The sequence below is a fragment of the Falco punctatus genome (genome assembly GCF_963210335.1).
Source record: "Falco punctatus genome assembly, chromosome: 9".
In the NCBI taxonomy this organism is placed as follows: domain Eukaryota; kingdom Metazoa; phylum Chordata; class Aves; order Falconiformes; family Falconidae; genus Falco; species Falco punctatus.
In genome coordinates, this window is record NC_137589.1 from 15,156,598 (window position 1) to 15,177,492 (window position 20,895).

The 20,895-nt window shown below is 36.9% G+C and overlaps 1 protein-coding gene across 1 annotated transcript in view; it reads left to right on the forward strand.

Moving 5' to 3' along the window:
- BICC1 (BicC family RNA binding protein 1) overlaps positions 1-20,895 on the forward strand; it is a 112,525-nt gene that overhangs the window by 18,863 nt on the left and 72,767 nt on the right. The window contains exon 2 of the mRNA XM_080402696.1: positions 19,902-19,948. Coding sequence (XP_080258822.1) covers positions 19,902-19,948 — 47 coding nt within the window. The remainder of the gene's footprint in view (positions 1-19,901; positions 19,949-20,895) is intronic.

Here is a 20,895-nt window from a genome sequence, read left to right on the forward strand (position 1 = left end):
AATGAGGGCTCCTTTAAGATTTCAAGAGCTAGTTCTTATGCAAATACCTTTTGTCTGAAAGTGGAAGTTTCCAGTATGATACATTTACAAGAAAACTCCAGTGTTACTAACTTTCTTCAGGTACAGTCTTCTGCAAGCCTTGAGATACTGTTTACCTCTGCTTAAAGGCTCAAGAAACATGAACTTTGCAAACATTCAACAGAGGAGCTAGGCCAGCAAGTCCTCAATTTTTCTCTTTCTGCTTAGTTTTAAAGCTAATTCACTTTAACTGCACGAAGAAAGTACTTTTTCTGTTAGCTGGTTTGCACTGCACGAAGCTATAGTTCATGTTGTGGAACATCTTGAAGTCTGTATTATTGTAATGGAAGAGGAATGTTAGGAATCTTTTGTGGACAACTTATTTTTTTGCCGCAGAGCTTTCTGTGTCCTTGCTTTGGGTGGTGAAGAGTAATGACTGTAATTTCTTGTTTAATTTTTCTGTTCCTTAGTAGTAAGCATTTTCTGATGCAAGGGATCCATGTTCTATCCTCTCCTTCCTGTCTTAAGAAGAAAAAAAAATTGTAGAGTTGGTAATTTTAGGCGAGATATGTATCCTTGAATTTCACATTTCCAGCTGGTGGCACACCCCTGGATTTTGTTTGGTTTTGGTTTCGGGTTTTTTTTCTCCTGGATGACTTAGTGGCATTCTTCAGTGTTACTTCAGTCTTTGTGTAGTTTATGCAAACCTGTGAGAATACTGACCTGTGTGTTTTGGTTTTTTTTTTTTTCTTCTGTCCTGAGTCACTGTGTGTGAATAAGTGGGCTGAAATAGAGGTGAAGGGCTCAATATATTGAGAACGCATAATTTAAGAGGGTAGCCAGTGGAGGGTTGGTTTTTTGCTTATATTACAAAGCAGCAGCATTTGAAGGTAAAGTTGACCTGCAGAACTTCCCAGCAGTGTAAAGCTCACCCAACATCATGCGAAAGACTACCTCTATCAAGAGGGCTTGATAAAGCCTAAGGGAAGTAATGGAGGACTTATATTTCACTCTTTTTTTTGTGTGATTGTGATACTTGCCTGAATGCATTGCAATTTAGTGTTGAAAAATCATGTGGCTTGAAAATAGTCATTAGAAAGAAAGACTGTTATAGTGTGTCTACCTTTTAAGTAAACTTTATACTTTTTAATGGGGTTTTTATGTTCCTGCTATTCATTGATTATAATTTTCTTTTAATACTCTCTTAATACAGGCTTTGGTCGAGAATGAAAACCTAAAGCAAATTTTCTCAGTATTTATTAATTGGATCTGATTAGGAACTAGAGCAAGGCATTGTTGCTTTTTTTTTTTTTGTAAAATCAGGTAGCTAGTGTTTAGAGGAGACAGTAGGCCAAATATGAGCACATAAGGAGTATTGACCAATCTGTACTCTGGGTGGTGGTAGTCATCATTGTTCACCAAAATAACAAAACTGAGAACCCCTGGTTGTCAAAGAGCAAAGATGCCATTGCATTTTTACTTCCCAGCAAAACGGAGTACTCTGTTCAACAGAATTAAAGATAAACCAGACCTCAAGTGCTACTATCATTCCTTTTTTGGCTGAAGATACTACTGATGGCTATTGCAAACAAGCGTATACACTTTTGGGTTTTTAATCGATGCGTAACTTGTCTCCTTCACAGAAATGTGACCCCAGTACACGTTTATGTCAGGGAATGTGGACTTTGAGCTACTTTACTTTGCTGTCAAGTGGACTGCATTTCTTCAGGAAGGTTGTCAGTTCAAAGACCCTAGCTGTTTAGAACAAAACTGTTGTTGAATTGGAAACTATGCATTCACACAGTGTTCCTGTTTTCCCACATATCAAATACAGATATGATTGAGAATTCAAAATAATTTATTTGATTAATTGAAAATAATTCATATGTTATGCTCACTTGTGTTTGATTTATAGTGTAAAACACAGGTACTTCTCAGGAGGGAACATGGCTCTATGAATAAAGGAGTCCTTTTTCTCATGTTACGTATCTCTATCATTTCTGGCTAAAATTACTCTCAAAACCAGTCCCTTTTAGTGTTCCCTGATGATGGCTATTTGTTGTGCTGCTTTTAGAAAGACATTTGTCTAATATGTTTCCTTTTGCCAGGCTTACTTGATATTTAAGTCGATGTTTTAGGCTAGTTGTGTTTTGGCCTGTTAATGCTTATCTACCTGTAAAATAAAGGCATATTTTTCTGTATTTAAGTCTACCATTATCTGCTGCCATAGCAATCTAATCTTTACATATTATTGGATAATACTTTGCTAGGATTTTTTGTCCAACAACTGGCCTTGGTTTTGGTTTTATTCACTGTCAAGTCCTCAGAGTGACATTATGCTCCTTGGTTATAAAACGTATCTTCAGAAAGTAAGGCTTTTGTACTGTGTCAGCTGAGCTTCCACAGTTAGATCTGGATATGTGTGTTAATATATTTCAGTTAATTATGGCTACTCCAACAAATGCACGTTGGTAGGTAACAGGACAAATAACAAGGTTTCAAATTAGACTTTATTTTTCTCATTGGTTAGCTGGCATTCCTTCCAAATGAGTGAGACTTTCACTTCACTTACAAAATGAGTGTTTTGGCAAAAGCATTATGCAGGCATGAAACACATGATCAGTATTTATAACAACAGGGATGTTTTGCAAGTACATGTTGAGAGAGATGTTACACAATGTTTACATTGCTTGATACTGACAGGTGATAATGTCATTCTGCATTTAGTGATAAAGAATTATGATTCTTGTATTTGTCACCCCATTACTTAAAATCTCTGATTTGAAAGAGCTATAAGCTTTATCAATTATTATGCACTGTATTGCAGGTTGTCATTGCATATTTTTTTTGAGGAGTAGGGTGGTATGCTGCCTGAGGCACTTACCATGGTACTTGAGACTCTAAGCTTTTTGCTTTAGTACTTAATATGAATACAAAAGCAAATGTAAATGGAGACATTAAGGGCATTGTTTATGCTGGTAAATGTCATGTTGGGATATGCTAAATGCTTGCTACCATGTTTACCATCATTTCATTGTTAATTGTGAGATGTGCCTTGCACTGATCAGCAGACACTTAAAAATGGTAATTTGAAACGCTAAGTCATGTTCAAGGTCAGTTATGAATGTTCATTATGATGTATTAAAACTTTCTGCTACAGAATAGGTTTTGATTAACTTATTTTTCCTGTGTACAAGTTACTTTACTGTGTAAACACGGGAAAAGGAGTTACTAGTTAATGTAACACAGAAGAAAAAAAAGTATTCACATAAACTTTCAGTGAAAGGTTCAGAGTTGAATAATACTTACAGAAATGGTAAAGAAAATATTTCTGAAAACAGCATTACATTAAATCAGCTGCGCTAACATCTTGCTACTTAATACTGGTTTTGCTTGCAGAAATATAGTATTTCTTGAGCTAAAGCTCCCACACAGGAACTGGAGGCAGAAGTAGGCCAAATATTAGTTCCTTATTTGTTATCGTTTGTTTTTCTAGATTTTGGCAGAAATCGCACATTCTTTGATTTAATTTTTCACTTCCCCACACTTGACACTTTGTATCCTTTAAGTTTACAAGTTTCCTTCCAGTTTATTTTGCATGAACTTAAAGGGATTTGGTATTGTATCAGCTCTTTTAAGCAGGACTTTTTGAGCCTTAACAGTGGAAAAGAGGAACTTTCAGAAATACTCAAGGTTACTAGATAAATGAGTTGCGTAACTTAGAATTACAGTCGTCTAACCACAAAACAATGCTTTCTTGTTTACTTGTGGTCATTAATTTAGCTTAAGTATTTCCTGTGCTGTATCACAAGGTTGTGTAAATCGAGTTTTGTAGAATTTCTCTGGCTTACATATTTCTTGTAAACAACAGTTTTAGAAATAGCTTTGTGTCCATAAAAATACAAATTAGCTAGCAGCGAGCTAGATACTAGTCTTTGAGATCATACACTGTAGGCAATAATTTGCTTGCCTGTAAAAAGACAGGAATCTTAGGATTTGAGTAATGTATTTTGGGCCTGTTTGTGTAGGCAATGTAAATTCAAAACAACTCTCTACTTCCTGACTGTTTCTTAAATTCCTCAGTTTAATATAGTTTGAGTAAAAGGTTCACCAATCCACAAAGGCTGGCTTTCACATCTTGTTATGCATACATTTAAGAGATGTTTATTTAGAATTAGTCTGATAGCCATAGCAGTTACGCAATTTTGCTTTTGACTGCTCAAACCTATTAGAGGTTTCAGTCCTCAGCAGGATTACTTCCTGAATATTGTAAAGTGCAAATGAAGCTTTTTCACATCTTGCAAGTGTAGCAGTTCAAAGGTGTTGCCGGACTTGGCAGTCTCTCTGGAGCATTTCAGCTACCCTATGGCAGGACCTTGCCTCTAGGAGGTGGAAATCACAACGAATCTTACAGTTAATAGATCTGGCTTTCTAAAGACCCATCTGTTAAGAGGGAGGTGGGGGAAGCTTTGTATTTCCATACATCTCCTATATAGCCAGAATAAATGAAAGCATAGCCCAAATATACATATAGGGTTTGATGTTTGAGTGATAAAGTTGGTGATAAATCTTTGTTCCTGTAGCCTGTTCATATATTCCTGTGTGTTCAGGTACTCTAAAATCTGCATCCTTGAATAATTTGTCATCTTGAGATCAGCCTAAATTTGGGAGGAGTCCCCATGTGAAGATGGCTTACAGCCTAGATCAGTGCTTTAAGGTGAATGGGGGAGTTAAAACTTCTCATCAGTTTTCCACCATCCACGTGTAGTCTTAGTGTGATGCACTTCCAGCATGACTGTACTTAATTTAAAAAGAGCTTTGGGGTTTTTGACAGGCAAGACTCCATAACAAGCATTGAGCTATTTGAATATATATCATTGTATTTTCTACCAAGTAAGATTTTGATTTTGGGTTGGTGGGGTTTTTTTTAAACCCTCTGGGTAACTAACTTATGGTCTCTTTCCTTTTGACTCTGTAATACGCAGTGTGAGCTCAGCTTCATCATACTTGAACTATCATGCTTTCTTGGGAGGTACTTGGTTCAAGGCAGTTTGGAGAAGCTTGTGGATTTGTAGCATCTAGGACTGTAAAGCATTAAACTGAGCAGTTCTCAAGGAAATGGTAATGAATATGTTACCTTGCTGCTTGCTTGTGTAACTTGAAATTCTGCTTTTATATGCTTTCCTTAGAGCTAGTTTGGCAAGTTTTCTGAAATAGCATTTAATAAACTGAATGCAGTATGCAACTGGTTAGTTTTTTCCCCAATTAGAAAGACTTTTCATCCCTCTGTCCTTTAGCTCTTCATTCACTGTAGAGAAAATATGTTGTAGTTTTTCTGTAGTTATTAATGAAAAATTACCTAGAAAGTTGGTGAGAGAATGTAATTATCATTTACCTTAAGTTCGCAAGGATTTGATACCACTCTGCAAACATTTTACAGATTTACTTTGAAAATCGTGTTGGTAAATAAAAAGATACTCTACCAGTGTGAGTGCAGAATTTCCTGTGGAGCTCCATCTTTTTGTCCAGAAGAAGGCTTTCTCCTGGCGCCAATCTAGAGCAATTTTTTTTCTGGATATATATGTATTTGCTATGCCTGAGTCCAGTACTGTTTGTATTTGTAGCATTGCCACAGTGAAGAAGCAGATGGGCTTTTCCCAAATCAAGGAACTTAACGTAGAAGATAAAACTAATGTAATTGTTTTAATTATTTTTATCTGACTCTCTAAAACTGGAATGCGCTTTTGCTTGTCCTAAGCTAGCTGTCCTCTTTTCTGCTAAACAGTCCACAACATTAAAGTAAAAGCTAATCAGTTATGCTTAACAGCTAATGCAGTCCACATCTAAAATAACATGATTTGAGCTGGTATGGATGCTAGGCTCCCAGCTAAATTTTACCACTGAAATGTAAACCAGTGCAGGTTTTTGTCTTGCTGTAAACTGTATCTAGAAATATTAACTATACAACATGCCATTTTTTATTAACTCTGTAGGTTTGAATCTTTTTATTTATATGTATATGCATAAACAGAATCATTTAATGCTTTGGCAGCTGTATATAGCAGTTGTGTGAGTTAATATGGGAACTGTTCATAAGATGAAAAAAATATGTTGAAAATGTGGACATAAAAACAGCTGTGAAAATACAACTTTTTCACCTTTACCAGAAGGGTCTAGACTTCTGTTGTGCTTTGATCTTCATACCTAAACAATTACTTCATTTCCTTTCTTTCATGAAAGCAGAAAGATCTTGGTGTTGTGAGTAAACTTTAGTTTGGCAAAGTAACTTATATTGCTGGTTTTTTGTGCTGATACATAATTGGGATTCTTTGGCTAGCTAATGTATGGGAAAATACATGTCAAATAACCGCACATTTTGTGGTGATAGATAGCTCTAAACTTGGTATATGATGGGTAAATTTCTTTTACCTCTACCTTTTGGGGAGATTCAACCCACTGTCTTTACACACTACTTTGCAACTTCTACTTTGATGTTATTTGCTGTATCATTTGCAATGTAAATACTAATTGTATTTATTTTTGAGTGAAAACAGAAGAACTTGTTATATTCAAATGATATCTAGATTATGGTGACATCTAAGAATAAGCCAAACTGGGACAGTTTTTTCCTGTCTTCAAAGCTGTGAACAGTATGAATGTACATGTTAAAATGTGATTTTTACCTTCTGTGTTAAAGAATGAGGTTTTGTATTTTCTTCATTTTTTAATTAACTAAATACTTCAATGTATTGCCCCAGTGCTTGTGCATGTACTTATTTAAATCTCATATCTTACGCTTTTCTTGGCTTTTTAAACTTTTTGTCCTTTGCTACTTCATGCTAGTTTATAGCCCAGTTATGCTTATGAAGTATCTAAGTGGGTTTGCATTTTTTTGCATGTAAACTTAAGACTCTTGGGTTTTGATTCAGGAGGAGTAAAAGATTAAAAAAAGGATCTGATTTACGAAATACTCAAAGCAACATCTTTGCTTCACTAGTAGTGTTGGTAGTGTAACGCATTATAAATTGAATCTAGAAGAGTGACTCACAATCTTACCCTGAACTGGAAATCAGCTGTTCTAAATTTAACAGCCCTCTTCTGGAATTCCTCTATAGTCACATGCCTTAGAATGTGTATATTAGAATATACTAAAAATAAGGCTGAATAGGATTTGATTAATACTTGAAATATCGATGAAGGCATTTTATGCTTTTGCATAAAATGAAATTTGGTAGGCTTGTGGTATGTATATATATTTGATAGAACTTATTTTCATGATACCAATTACATGTTATACAATAGGTACTGAGTGCTTGACCTGACTACTAAGTACTTTGTATGGAGACCAGAGATGTGGAGAAAAAGAATGAAAGCATCTGTGAATGGTATCTGGGAAAGAACTTACCTCTGAGGTGATCCATCTGTTTTCAGACTGATTAATACAAAATAGAAAAAGGCAGATACGCAAATTAAGGGGGAAAAACTATGCCAACCAGATGAGATGTGTGGATTTGTGAGTGTGGTCTTTTTCATGTGAGGTGTTACCAGCTGTGTAGACGTGCAGAATCAGGGGCTCAGATGCCTAGAAAAGAATTAGTAATATGTGTCCTTTAAAAACTATGAGGCTGTTGGTGTTTGGTTTTTTTATTTTATTTTTTTTATTCAGTTAGTCAGAAATTAAAGTGGTTTTTTCGACAGAAAAAGGGGAACCTTGTGTGTGTGGTGTTCTCCAAATATTCCTATTGCATTCGGGAAGCTGGAGAGTGTGAGTTGGTTAGTTTTTGGAAAAGGAAGAAACCTCCTTAATTCCAAATAATGGGTTTTGTCCCAGTCCATATATATTTGCAGAATCTCATACAACATGATGGTTCCAGATACACGCAGTGTCTTGTTACTGTTTGAAAAGGCGTTTTTTTTTCCCCTTGTAGCTCAGTATGTAACCTACATTGCAACAGACTTAAACTGGTTTCCTGTATAAAGCTTTGTCTTTGACTTAATCTTGGCTTCTCTCCTGTAACTCCACATCTGTGAATGACTCATAACAAGCAGGGCCATCAGAAAAATTTTGTGTATGTTTTTATCCAAATCTGTAGGGGGTTTTGTTTCTAATTTTTTTACAGGCTTGCTACATTCTTGCCTCCCATGTAATGAATCATACCGTATCTGTACATGTACCTGACAAGAAAAGTGCTTGTGGATTGAGAGAAAGTTGAACGCTAAACAAATAGAAAGAATATCCCCAGCCATCAATCTGCTGAGAGCAGAGCTTTCGTATTTGGCAGTTGTCCTCTGTCAGCCCCTGAGGCACTTCTGATATTATTCCTTTTCTTTCCTCCTGTAAACAGCAAGTTCTGTTAAATGGATACTCTGGCTTGAGGGCAGAGGTGGATGTGTTGGGCACTGGCAGCAACAGAGGTTCTGCCTCCTGAGGCATTCAAGGGCTTTTTTTGAGCCTTCACGGCATCCAGTGACTCAAGAAGGCAGCCCTGTTGCCAAGCTTTTCAGAAAAATGTCAAGCTTTACATCTCTTCTCTTACTGTTACGTGAATGTTTTGACTCATTTCCAGATGTGTGACAGCATGGAGGTAGCTCAGTCAGCTGTCCTGTCCCTTCTGGAGTGTTTATGGTGGCTCGGCTGCGTGGAAGAGGAAAACTGCTAGAGACTAAAAGATGGGTCCTTGTCTTCCATCTTTTCTTCTAGGTGAACAACAGTCCCAAAGTTCAGTGTGAGTTCAGTACATGTCAGCTTATATGCTAATAACAAAAAGGGATTCAACTGAGGTGGGCAAGATGAAAGCAGGGCTGGAATGGCTTAACCCTACCATATTGGTTTGATCTCCTCCCTTGTGTCGGGGAGTAAGCGTACAGTAATCGAAAAGTCAGGTGCTGGCATAAGAAGCTTTTCAATGCTGTGATGAGAAGTATTTTATAACAGCAGCGGGTCATATGGGATATTGGTGAGATTTTCCTACAGCTACCAGAACAGCCCTCCTCCAGCTGTCTGCTCCAAAACTACTGCCTCTCTTTGGATCATGGGCCAAGGGAATTGATACTATCTAGGCTGTTTAATGTGGTGGAGTTTTTTTGCTGACTTCATGGCTGGCCCCCGACTGTTTCTGTCAGTTCTGTGGCTACAGAGGATTTGGAACAAATTAATACAATGTGACAATTGTTCCTGGCCAGCCTGTCATTCTGATCACAGGTTCCCAAATTTTCTGAAAAACTGAAATGCAGAAAGGCCTGTCTGAAGGCAGGGACACAATTAAAGAACTCGTTGAATAAAATAAGAAAAGCTAAACCACCTCATTTTTCCTCTCCACCTCTCAGCAGAGGTGACACTTCTTGGATGTGACTCCACTTTGCATCTTGGAGGGCTGCTTGGCCAAGGAGTGTAGGAAGACTGAGGTAACAGAATATTTACTTTTATATATTTAGGTAGCAAAAAGATTTTAGGAGCATTAGAATGATTAATTCTATTCCCTTTTTAGTACAGTATCCAAAATATTCTCAACAAATGCTTTTCTCAAAACTGGGGAGAAATACTGGGGCGGGGCACAGTGCATGAATCCACTTACTATAATATTTTAATCAGGCTTCACTCATGCTAGTAGTTGTGCATCTTAATAAAGCTGTCTCACGCTAAATGACAGTGTTTCATAGTTTAACTTTTTAAAAACTGATTATCAGTAGCATAGGTACAAATTCTTTGTGTCCTTAAGAGAAAGTAGAAGTAGGTTCAGCATATCAGTAAACTTCAGCTACTACAATATTTAGATGCTGGAAAGCTGTCTTCATCCATTGATCAAAATGGAAGAAAAATGATGCTTATTAAAAATTCAGATTATAGTAATACGGGAATCTCTTGGTGAAAAATTATCAAAAATTAAGCCTCTGTTCTTGAAAAGAAACCTTTTCACAAAGCAAAGGAAACCTCATTTTGCTCATAATAAGTATATTCTCTGATTTTCTATACTATATCTGAAACTTTAATGGTGGTGTTTAACTCCTAGTGATAAGAAATAATTAAAACTATAAGTTGAAATTTAACTTGCGAAAGCTTAGAGTAATGTAGCAACTGTTCTTGTTTCAGAAGAATATTCAGTATGTTCTATGACCAGCAGCCCTCTGTTTAGGATGCTCCGTCTTGATTGCTTTCTTCCTTTGAATTGAATTCTCATCTCTTCATTACAGCCTGGCAGCTAGCTGCATCTTCTGCATGGATATTCTCCTATAATTTTAACCTTTTACAATACAATTAAAGTGCTTACAAACTTTTAATTGAATCTTTGCATTACCTTGAGGCTTTTTATGCTTTAAGGAAAATTCTAAGTGAAGTTTTGGGTTTGGTGTGGTTTTGTTTTTTTTTTTTACTTCAGTTGAATTTTTACTAGCTAGGGAATTTCCAACAAGCCCTCTGCTGCTCCCAGAAGCAGGGGAATTGATTTTAATCTGTCAGTCATTGAAATCAAGAATTCAGAAGGGTTTTTTGAAGAAAAATGCAGGAAATATAGTGACTTCCAAAGACACGCTTTGTTCTTTGGTTTATCCAGTTATGGTTGGGCAGCTGAGTATTCTAAGGAAGAAGAGGCTTTGGTTTCAGCCTAGATTGTGGCAGTAAGAAACAGAAATGTCTGAACAGGCTCTAGAAATGCTAGCATGAAACTCAAGTTGGTAAAAGTTTGGATGAAGTAAGAGGAAGTTGGTAACTTCAGCTAGAAACATCAGCTGGTCTATCGACCGTATGCAATAGCAGAAGTCTTTGAATGGATCAGAAGGATGACATACGAGACTTCCAGGAATGTTTTACCCAGTATACTAAAATAGAGTGGAAGAATCAACTTTTGCAGTGTTGGGAGAGACTGCCAGTAATCGTTTTTGCTTTTTGACCTCTTCTTGACTTATGACTGCAGTTCTACCATAGCACTGCTAATCAAGCTGGAAAGGGGAAATTTTTGTTACTGGGGTTTCCTGAAGCAAGGAAAGAGAAGGAAAGTAACAGAGATCACAAGATGTTTGGGGCTTTAATATTGAACAAGTGTCAATCTGAGGCAGCTAATAGAGTTGTTTTAATCAGGTAATACAGTGCTGACAGCTAGTCAGTTTTCCTGGCTTTGTTTTTGAGAGTAGCTGGCTGGAAGCAAAGCGTTCACTTTATTGTCTTCATTAAAATCCTGTATCTTGTGCCATGCACTCGACTGTGCTCCACATTACATAAGGACATATTCTGTGGTGGTGTGGATGAGCTAGACCCATGTGTGCCTTTCAAAGGAGAGATTTCTAACAAGGAAAACGGGGCTCCCAAAGCAACCCCAGCTTCACAGCCTGCCTTCAAGCTGTGACTTGGCTATAAAAATAAATAAATAAACAGGCTTCTCTATACAGAGACTTGGCAGACAGCATTTTCCCTAGAGATAAATTTGTTTGGTAAAATTGGAAAAATCTGTTGTTATATATCTAAAATTTACAGTTGTTATATATTAAATTATTGGTTCTAGATAGACTTTTAAAAATATTGGGGGGGGAGGGAATTGAAAAAGCAAGTAGCTTTCAGTGTTACTCGGTTCTTTTTACTTCTTTTTTTTTCTTCCTTTTTTCCTGATGCTCTTAGTTACCAAATCCGTGGAGTACTTACAGAAACTAGAAGCAAATCTGTAGGAATATTTGTTCAAAAATAAATGTCTTTTTGGTCTTTAAGGCATAATGGATTTTTATTCTTGCAATCTTTCTTAGCGATGTATGCAGAGATAGTGGAAGTAAGCATAGTTTATTTTAAGCTTTCCTTTTTTCTCTGTTGTCCTCTTTATCCATCCATCATTTGAAATGAATAAAACTTTATGAATTTGGTTTGTAGGATGGTTTTAGTTATTTCCCAACAATACTAATTTTAATACAGTATGCCAGGGGAAAAAAGGATTATTGAAAGCAAATATTCTAATACGTGAATATGGCTATATAACCTTTATGATTCTGTGTCTTGAGAGTAAATGTGGGCTTAGGGGGAGAATGAAGAATACAGTCTTACCCATCTGTGTTTACACATGCATTCAGATGACATGGGCCTTGATCCAAGACATCTCATCTAGCTAGCAAGTAGTCTGAAAAGAAGCCATAGACAGTGAGCTTCTGGGGGGCTTATAGACACGGTATTTTAACAGCAGTGTAAAAGTATCCTATACTCAGTCTGCTTTTTTTCCCAGAATTAGTTATGTCTGTCAGAAGTTATAGCACATCTGGCCTCTTTATGGATAGCGTAGTTATTGCATATCAGGTTCCTTCTAACAGAAGGAGATACAGTGGAACCCACCCAAAAATGTCCAGATATTTAACAGCGTATTTATCGTCATTTACCGAGTGTGCTGAAATTCTTCTGATTCTTCCTTGGCTGTTCTACCAGAGGAAGAATGCTCCCATAGAATTTCAAGTTTGTATCATGGATATCTTTTTGTCTGCATTGTTTCTAATTTTTCCTCCAACCTTTTAATAAAAGGTAACATTTATCTTCAACTTCAGTCCAAGTATCCTTTTGTCACAGAGTACTACAGAAATTACCTGGTGTCTACATATTCCTGATCTGACAAATTTGTCAGCATGGTATATGGACACGTATGTTTTTGCTAGCTTTCTTAGCTGTTGAGTGTGCCAGTAACTTCTCAAGTAATTTGGGTCTCCCTTCGCCCACCTCCTCTCACTGATACCTCTGGCTGACTTTGTGGATTTACTCTGACCTGTCCATGGTAAGCATCCTCAAAAACCAAAGGTCACTTTATATATGAATTTAACAAAATGTAAATGCCTGACTGTATTTCACTGACTTTGGAAAACTTGGTTGTATTTATGAAGCTACTTAAGATTCTAAAATACCGAGATTGATATGTGTTACAGGTTACTTCATTGTAACAAATTGCATTAAGTGAGCTGAATATGTAATCTTATTGAAAAGCCAACTGAAAAATAGTAGTCAAGACTGTTATGCAGATTTCTTGTGTGTTTAGACCTTGTTACTTTCCTTGTCAGACCCTTTCATTTTAGCTGAGTTATATCTCTATCTCGTTTCTTGGTTTCTAAGCTGAAAACTGGAAGTGAGACTAGCTTTGTAATTACAAGAAAAATGGAAAATTGTTTTGTTTGGATTTCAACAAATTCAATTTAAGGTCAGTGTTTTTTTCTTTAACAATGTGTGCTCTATCTTTTAGTTCCTAAAGGCATATTTTCAGCAATCTGGCTTAACTCTGTGGCCCTTGGGGTGGAATTCTTTCTCTTGGCTTGATATAAGCAAGCTTTCAGAGTATGCATGGTTTAGTGTCTGACTTTGTGCACAGGAAAACAATCTTTTTGTCAGGTGGTTTCTGGTTCAATGAAACAAGTTCTTAGTTGGATTTTTTTGCTTGTATGATAACCAGCTTGGTAACTTCTGAGAAAGAGCTCAGACTTTCAATGCGAGTAACTGTCCATTTCATTTACAAAATAACAGTAAATAAAAACCAAACTTGGCTACGTAGCTAGCATGCTTCTAAGGCAGTTTCAGGAAAAAATCAAATCTAATTAACATGAGGACAATCTGAAGTGTTATGAATTTTCTCATTCAGTGGATAGGAAAGGTAAAGGATTATTGATTACTTATCTTCAGGTATATTATTATATAGTTTCCTGAAATCATAGAATAGTTTGGGTTGGAAGGAACCTGAAAGATCATCTCGTTCTAAGCCCCCTGCCATGGGCAGGGAGGGACACCTTCCACATGACCAGGTTGCTCAAAGCCCCATCCAGCCTGGTCTTGAGCACTGCCAGGGATGGGGCACCCTCAGCTTCTTTGGGCACTTCTAGTGCCTCACCACCCTCAGGGAATAATTTTTTTCCTGTTAAGTTGATTTGTCTGGCTGAAATTAAAGTATATATAGTTATCTCTCCTGTTAGTGTGTTGATGCAAGGCATGATTTTGTTTCGCCATAGCTGAAACCTGACGAGCAGAACATGGTTTTAAGTTTTCTTATAAATGTAGTCTTTCAATGCGGATGGAGGAAGAAGTTTTGATACCGATCAGCATAAAGGCAAATTCACAAACAGGTATTACATTGTATTTTCGATAACAATTTCAAGAGTTTAGAAAATGAGATACGAAGCTGATGTGAGATCAACACAAGCTTAGAATAATTAATTTTAAAAAAAACTTGGCGTAATCAGTGTATCTCGGGTTCAGTTCCTGTAAAATACGGCCTGTATTATAACTATTTTTTTCCATAATTAAAATAACATTTGAAGTAAAAGTTCAAATTGATTTTTCCATGTGAACTTAGGAGAAATTACAATTGGGCTTTTTTATGATTTGCTGATTAAGTAGACAAGTAGTGTACTTCATGGATACCATAATAGTTAACACCTGTTTCAACTGTTTAATATTTGTATTGGATGGAACCTTGGCAATCCAATATATCTTGAAAAGCAAAAACCTAATATAAAATATTTCACAGTATGGAAGAAATTAAAATAAACAGAGTAGAGCTTAAAATATAAAATGCTTATTACACACATTTACGTAGCCTTTCATCTGTATTTTTGAAACCAATGTTACCATTCTGTGTAAAAATAATCCTAGTTTTTGTGAAGGTCAGTTAAGTGATTATTCAATACCATAAAATAAATTCTCTTTCTAAGAAAACAGTATTTCCCGAGTAGCAGAGGTTTGCAGAAACTAATCAATTTGTCAGTCAGAAGTTGGCACACTGTATTAATTACGATTTGGTTTGTGGTTTCTCCAAAATTTGCTTTGGGGACAGAGACCATTGGCAGGAGAGTGGAACGGTCACCTAATACAAGTAACCAGGCATGGCTTTCTAGAGCTGATCTGGAGATCTTGTCAGAGTACTGATGCCTTTAAAAAAAAAAAGCAACTTAAGCAGTTGTTATTGGCACACATGTAGTTTAATTCAAGGAGTGCTTTCATTGTCTTGGTAGCACTTTTGCTGTAAAATGCTGCTAGAAAGTTAACTACTCTTCTACTCCTATTTGTAGTGCCTACTTCTGCTGGTGAAGGAGCCAGTAGTTCTGGAGAAGACTTACAAAAAGATAATTTTGGCTGCCACCGCTTCCTGAAGCTGTACTTGCCTCAACACCTTCAGCTGGTGTATGTCAGAGCTGCCAGCTAAGTGAGCCCCGAAAATCTCCTTCCCTCTGCCCTTGCCGGCTAAACAAGTCCGGGGGGCTATTCCAGTAAATACTACTTTGTCTATTAAGTCTAAAGCTAGGGCTGGTCTCTGCCACAGATGCACAGAAAGCTGTGCTGTCAAACAAAGGAGAGCAGCACAAGATGGAAGTGAGCAGCAAAGGCTTTTTCTGTTTGTGGCCAAAAGTGTTCTTGTAAAACACAAGTCTGTCTTGTCTTCCACAACTTGGACTTGTCTTTTCAAAACAAAGAAAAGCTGCACAGCAGCTGAGGATATTGGGGCTCTAGTGACCTGTATCTGTAGGAAGAAAGCTCTCTAAAAGTGTTTTTTAATCATTGTTTGAAGTAGAATTTAGCAAGCCATTAAATAACTGAAGTGCACTTGTTGACATATTTCCTAGACCAGGACTGTGATGGTATCTGAAGTGTTAAGTGTTAGCGTCACTTCTTAATGTTGTTTGTTAATGGTATGTTATTTTAAAATCATTAATTTCATTTAAGAAGTCAGAAAATTCAAAACTGTCTATTAAAATCTGAAAGCTTATTTCAAATATAATGATGAGATGGACTAGATTGTGCCCTCCATGCAGCGCAAGTACGGCACTGCTGGCCCCCTCAGCCTCCCACAAAAGACTTGTTCTCTTGAGTGTTTGAGAACTTGGAAACTTACTGCTTTTTGAAGAAAGCTTTGGTTCATATTAAAACGTTAATTAATATTAGTAAATTTACTGAAATAATATGCCAGGGTACATCAGTCAGATGTAAATTTGGGGAGCTTATCAATGTATTTCAAAGATGAGTGTTATTTTGAGAGTTGGGGTTAATACTCTCAAGATTTGTTTAAAAAGAAGTTGAGCTTAGGATTCAATGACCTATCAGACTTTTTCCTCAACACAGATTAACTCTTGCTTTTACCTCTGTTTATCTGATTTGAGGTAAACCTCAATGACTTAACTAAATTGCAGCTCATTGTAGTGAACACTGTAGATGGTTTCCGCTTCTAGTGACTTATGCATAAATTTCATAACTCTGGAATGGTTCTTTTGCTCATTTCCCTGCAAAAGATGCTGGTTTTGTCTTGTTTGAACAAAATCTGTTTAGCTGTTAAATTATGAAAGAAATGGATAAATTTTGCCTTGTATGTGGCTGCTGTTACTGTTTTCAGAAGTGCTAGAATGCCTTTGCCTGCTTTGGTGATTAAGTAGTAAATGTTTTGCATGCATGTTGGAAACTTCCTTAAATATAGGTACTTAGAGGTAAACATAGATTAAAACGTGTGTAATTGTGGGTAGCATTCCAAAATTCTTAAACTACTGGTAAAATTTAATTTTTCCTAACTGTAATTTCTCCATAAAAAAGAAATAAAATTTTAAGAAGCAAGTAAAATAAGAGTAAACCAATAGAATTGGTACAAATAGTTATATCAAGAGGAGGGAGGGCAAAAGAAGGAAATAGCTGGAGAACAGCAAACTTAAAAGGAAACATAATATACTGCTTCACATATTTCATCTTCAGATTGCTAGGCGTTTTTTTGTTTTCTGGTAAAAGATCTATCCTAAGTGTAACTCAGTAGATCAACTGCAGTACTGAGGATTTTTTTTTTTTATTCAGCGCATAATTGAGATGGTAATGACTAGATCCCCTTAATATACAAAAACTATTTTATATGAAAATAATCAGGCATACCTCTTAATGGATTAAATAGTGCTGCATCATGGACATGAAGTGACAAACTACTAATGCATTGCAATGTTTTTAATGACATGAAGAACTGCTTTAGGTGCAGAGACCTTAAATGTCAGACCTTAAAAAACACCACACAGTCGTTTTGCCTTTTTATAGATATCGTGAGAGCTTACAAATAAGTTATCACAAAACATATTTTATGTGCTGAAAAGCTATAATTAAAGACTATATCTTAATAGTATGGTTTTAGCAACTAAAACCACTGATTATTAACAAAAGATGTTTCTAAAGTGCCATCTGCTCCAACTTCACTATTTTCTATACTGTTTTGTATGGGTTTGTTTTTTCTGTGAACCTGGTTTAGGATGCTCTTGTTCCTTACTTAGTCTGTGCTTGTTGGAGTCCATCTGTTGTGCCATACAGTTGTTGGTGGGGCCAAGCTGTAAATCAGGTCACCAGAATGATTCAGATTAAAAATAAACCTACAATAAAAAGCACAGAATTTGCTTTGTCAGCATTGTGTTTAAATGTCTTGCAGAGCATCGCTGCTATTATGTAAGTCGTCTCTTGTTTTTATTCAGTTCAGAAATCGTGTATTTGCAGCTGGAACAAGATCTGCCTATTCTCAAAACTGCAACTTCAGCCTCACGTCAGTCATGTTCTCATTTCCAATTATCTCCTGTAGAAATAGTGTGGTGGGACTCCTCATTTCCCAAAAGTTTCACAGCTATTCCTGAGTTAATGGAAAACTTGTCAAACAACATGCACGTATCGAGTGTCCACTGTCAAAAGAGTTGTGTTTTTCTGCTAGTGTCTGTAGCTTGTAAATCTGAAAAACTGAAACCCTAATTGTTGTCTCTGCTTCCAGAAGACCTTGTTCTGGTGAAACATGCAGAAGTTTTCTCTTACAGGTGCTTGCGGCTTTGGAGGGCAAGGAGGGCTTTTGTTTTCTTCCCAGACTTGTGGAACTGTGGAGTCTGTAATTGCTCTGCAGCAAGATGACTGCTTGACAGGCCTCTTTCGCTGTCTCTGCTCTGACTATACTTGAGTTAAATAACATGAAGTTGTGAAGTGTATTAGATGAAACTTCCTACTGTACACTTTCTCCATGGTATTTAAGTGTTGCTATTGATATATTGAGCAGCTTATTTCAAATGTAGTGGCATTGCCTCCTCTCAGGTAGAAAAAGTAATTTTATGCTTCTAGCCCATATCTGGTCAGTTGCATTTGTTCCTAGGTTGCGCTAGACGAGTTTAATGTTAACTGAAGGGTTTGGAATTGCTTGTGCAATTAGAGTGGGAAGAACTAAGTACCTGAAACAGTTTTGAAGCCAAGGTGATGGCATGAGCTGGAGGTTTGTTTTGTACGTGAGAAATAAAGAAAAAAACTTGATGACAATGAGTTTCTTCAGTAATCCAGTACCATTCAGGGAACTTTTCTGCACTTGGAGCTCTATTTGGAGGCATCCCATTCTCCAGGCAAAAAGAAACTGTCTGCATAATGATCTTGAGCTATTGTGTGTTGAATAGGTTGCTAGGTCTCGGGTTGTGACCCAGCTAAGCTGCAACGTAAGCTATATGCAAACAGTTCTATCCCTTTAAATGCAATAATTTAGATAAACTAAGTTTACAGTTACGGTTTTAAATGCATGTGGGAGATAATCCAGGTCTTGCTCTTGACATCACTGAATTACATTATTGCTTCTCGTAGGTTTCCAGGCTGTCTTCTACAAAGATGTTTTGTTCTGCCACTGTGATGTTGTCGGCACTGTTTTGGAAAAGTGCTGTGAAGGCTCTATAGTCTGTTTACAGCCTGCATGTATTTAGTTATTATTCACTCTTCCTTTTGTTAGGGTTTCCTTTTTATGTAAATAGAAATGTCCCAGTTTGACCAGTACAGCCCTAGAGTACAAGGAGCATTTTGGTGTGCTGGCACGTGTACTTCAGGTGATACCGGTTTTCCCTGCCTATGCTCCCTGAAGCTGAGTCCTGGGACCCCCGCCGTGCTCAGCCCTGTGCGCTGGGTCGGTTGACTCTGCAAGAGGTGTGTGATGGCGGTGAGGAAGAGGGTGGTGTTCTCCGCTGCCTGTTCTTCACCGAAGAGGAATGGTGTGAAGAATGCTCTCTGATAGCATTTCTCCTCACCAAGTCAAGATGTTCACCTTTCAGCCTGTGATTTCCTAGGCTCAGGGGGTGAAGTACTCTTAGTTTTTCCCTGCTTGACAAGTGCTTCTTTGCCCACAGTTGCCAAGCCCTACTAGTAGCCATGATCAGTGCCACAATTAAGCTTCAAGTCATCTTTCTTGAATGTCGTTCTGAAGTGTTCAAATGTGCTCGTGCCTCTCGTTTGTACAACGGCCTCATTTCTGGTGGGACTATCTAGGGGTGCCCTTTGTTTTTCAGCTGCTCTGAACGTAGTAGCTCATGAACATCGGCTGGTGGAAAGTACATGTTGCAAAATTTCATGGGGTAACAAGCAGTTGAGAAAGGAATACTTAACAGCACTAGGAAGTATTTAGATTTTTGTTGTAGTTTCTCAGTCTTAGTAAACCGAATAGTGGTAGCTCTGTATTTCACTTCAATAGAAAAAATTGCAGGATAGAGGAAAACATATTCTTAATCTGATTCTGGCTTACTATAATGCTTATTCTTGTTTTGATTCTAATTTTTATTGTTGATACATTAAATCTTGTGCCCTCCTAGCTTTCTTTTGATCCTCTTATGGGTAGAATTACACAGCAAAGTATGCAGTATGAATAAATCATTAGACTTACACGACCATATTTACTTTGTAACTAAAATATGCATCAGTATATTATAGCTCTGGTATGCAAATACAAACATCTGCTTGGTCTCCATCCTTCACAAATGACTTGTAAAAGGCAGTTTCGGATATTACTCAGTAGTTGACAAATGTTTATTGCATGAGAAAAGATTGCCTGGAATTTTGGTTTCACAGTAGCATGTACTCACTAATAATTTCTATATGTAAACCTGTACTATGTACATAGTAACCATATCCCACCTTTCTTTTACAGCTGCTGCAGAAGGCAAAGGGAAAAGTGGGGAAGACTTTTTTCAGAAGGTAAGAAAGATATTTTAATTGTGTAATATCAGTTGACTAGAGGAAAAATTATGCCCACTGCTCATGAGATCAATTTGATCCACTGTATTGATCAAAGTTTTGGAAGTGTTTGTCATTAGTGTGTCTACTAACCCATCAGCTGTGCATGGAATGCAATGAGAAGTATGTTCTTTGGTGTATGCTACTGTCATTCATGCACAACAACTTAATTATCCTTTAACTGTAAATGTCAAAGTATACATTATGAAAGTTTATTTTGCTTAATGGCAGGGGCTTCCCCCAAAAGATCATGTGAGGTGGTCTTAAGATTTTTAGGTCTACAGAAAAATGCTACATTCTGTTACTGAAAAACTTACACCAAACTTTTTGCGCTATCATTGCAAGCATAACTATTTGGTTGAGAAATGCAAAGGCCTTTTAAGAAGTAAATACATCATCCACAGAGTGATTCAATAAAGTTTGTGGTTAGACAGAAGCACGGAAGGACTGGAAAATAGTCCTGCAGCAACTAAACTACAAAGAGAAACATGGTCAACAGTAATGGCTTTGAAATTACTTTTGCAAAGGAACATGGTTTTGGGGTTTGGTTTTTTGTTTTTGGTGTTCTGGTTTTTTTCAATAGTAGTGCATAAAATATTATTTATGACTTACATTAATGAAGCTCTGGATACAAATAAAAATGACAAGCTGTGTTGTCTGTTGTGCTGTTGAGAAGATAGTGTAAATTTTCATGCTGTATACTGTAATACCTTGAAACTCCTTTTTGACTGGCTGTCCAATAAAAAAGTAGTTTGCTGGATTTTCTATGTTTTCTACATATTTATAAGTGGTACTTCAAAAAAGGTCTCTTTTTTTTAGATGTGAAAGAATACTTTATCCTGCATGTAGTTGTCAGATGCTTCGATGAAGGCTGGTGGGGAGGAGTAGGTATACCATCAAAATTTACG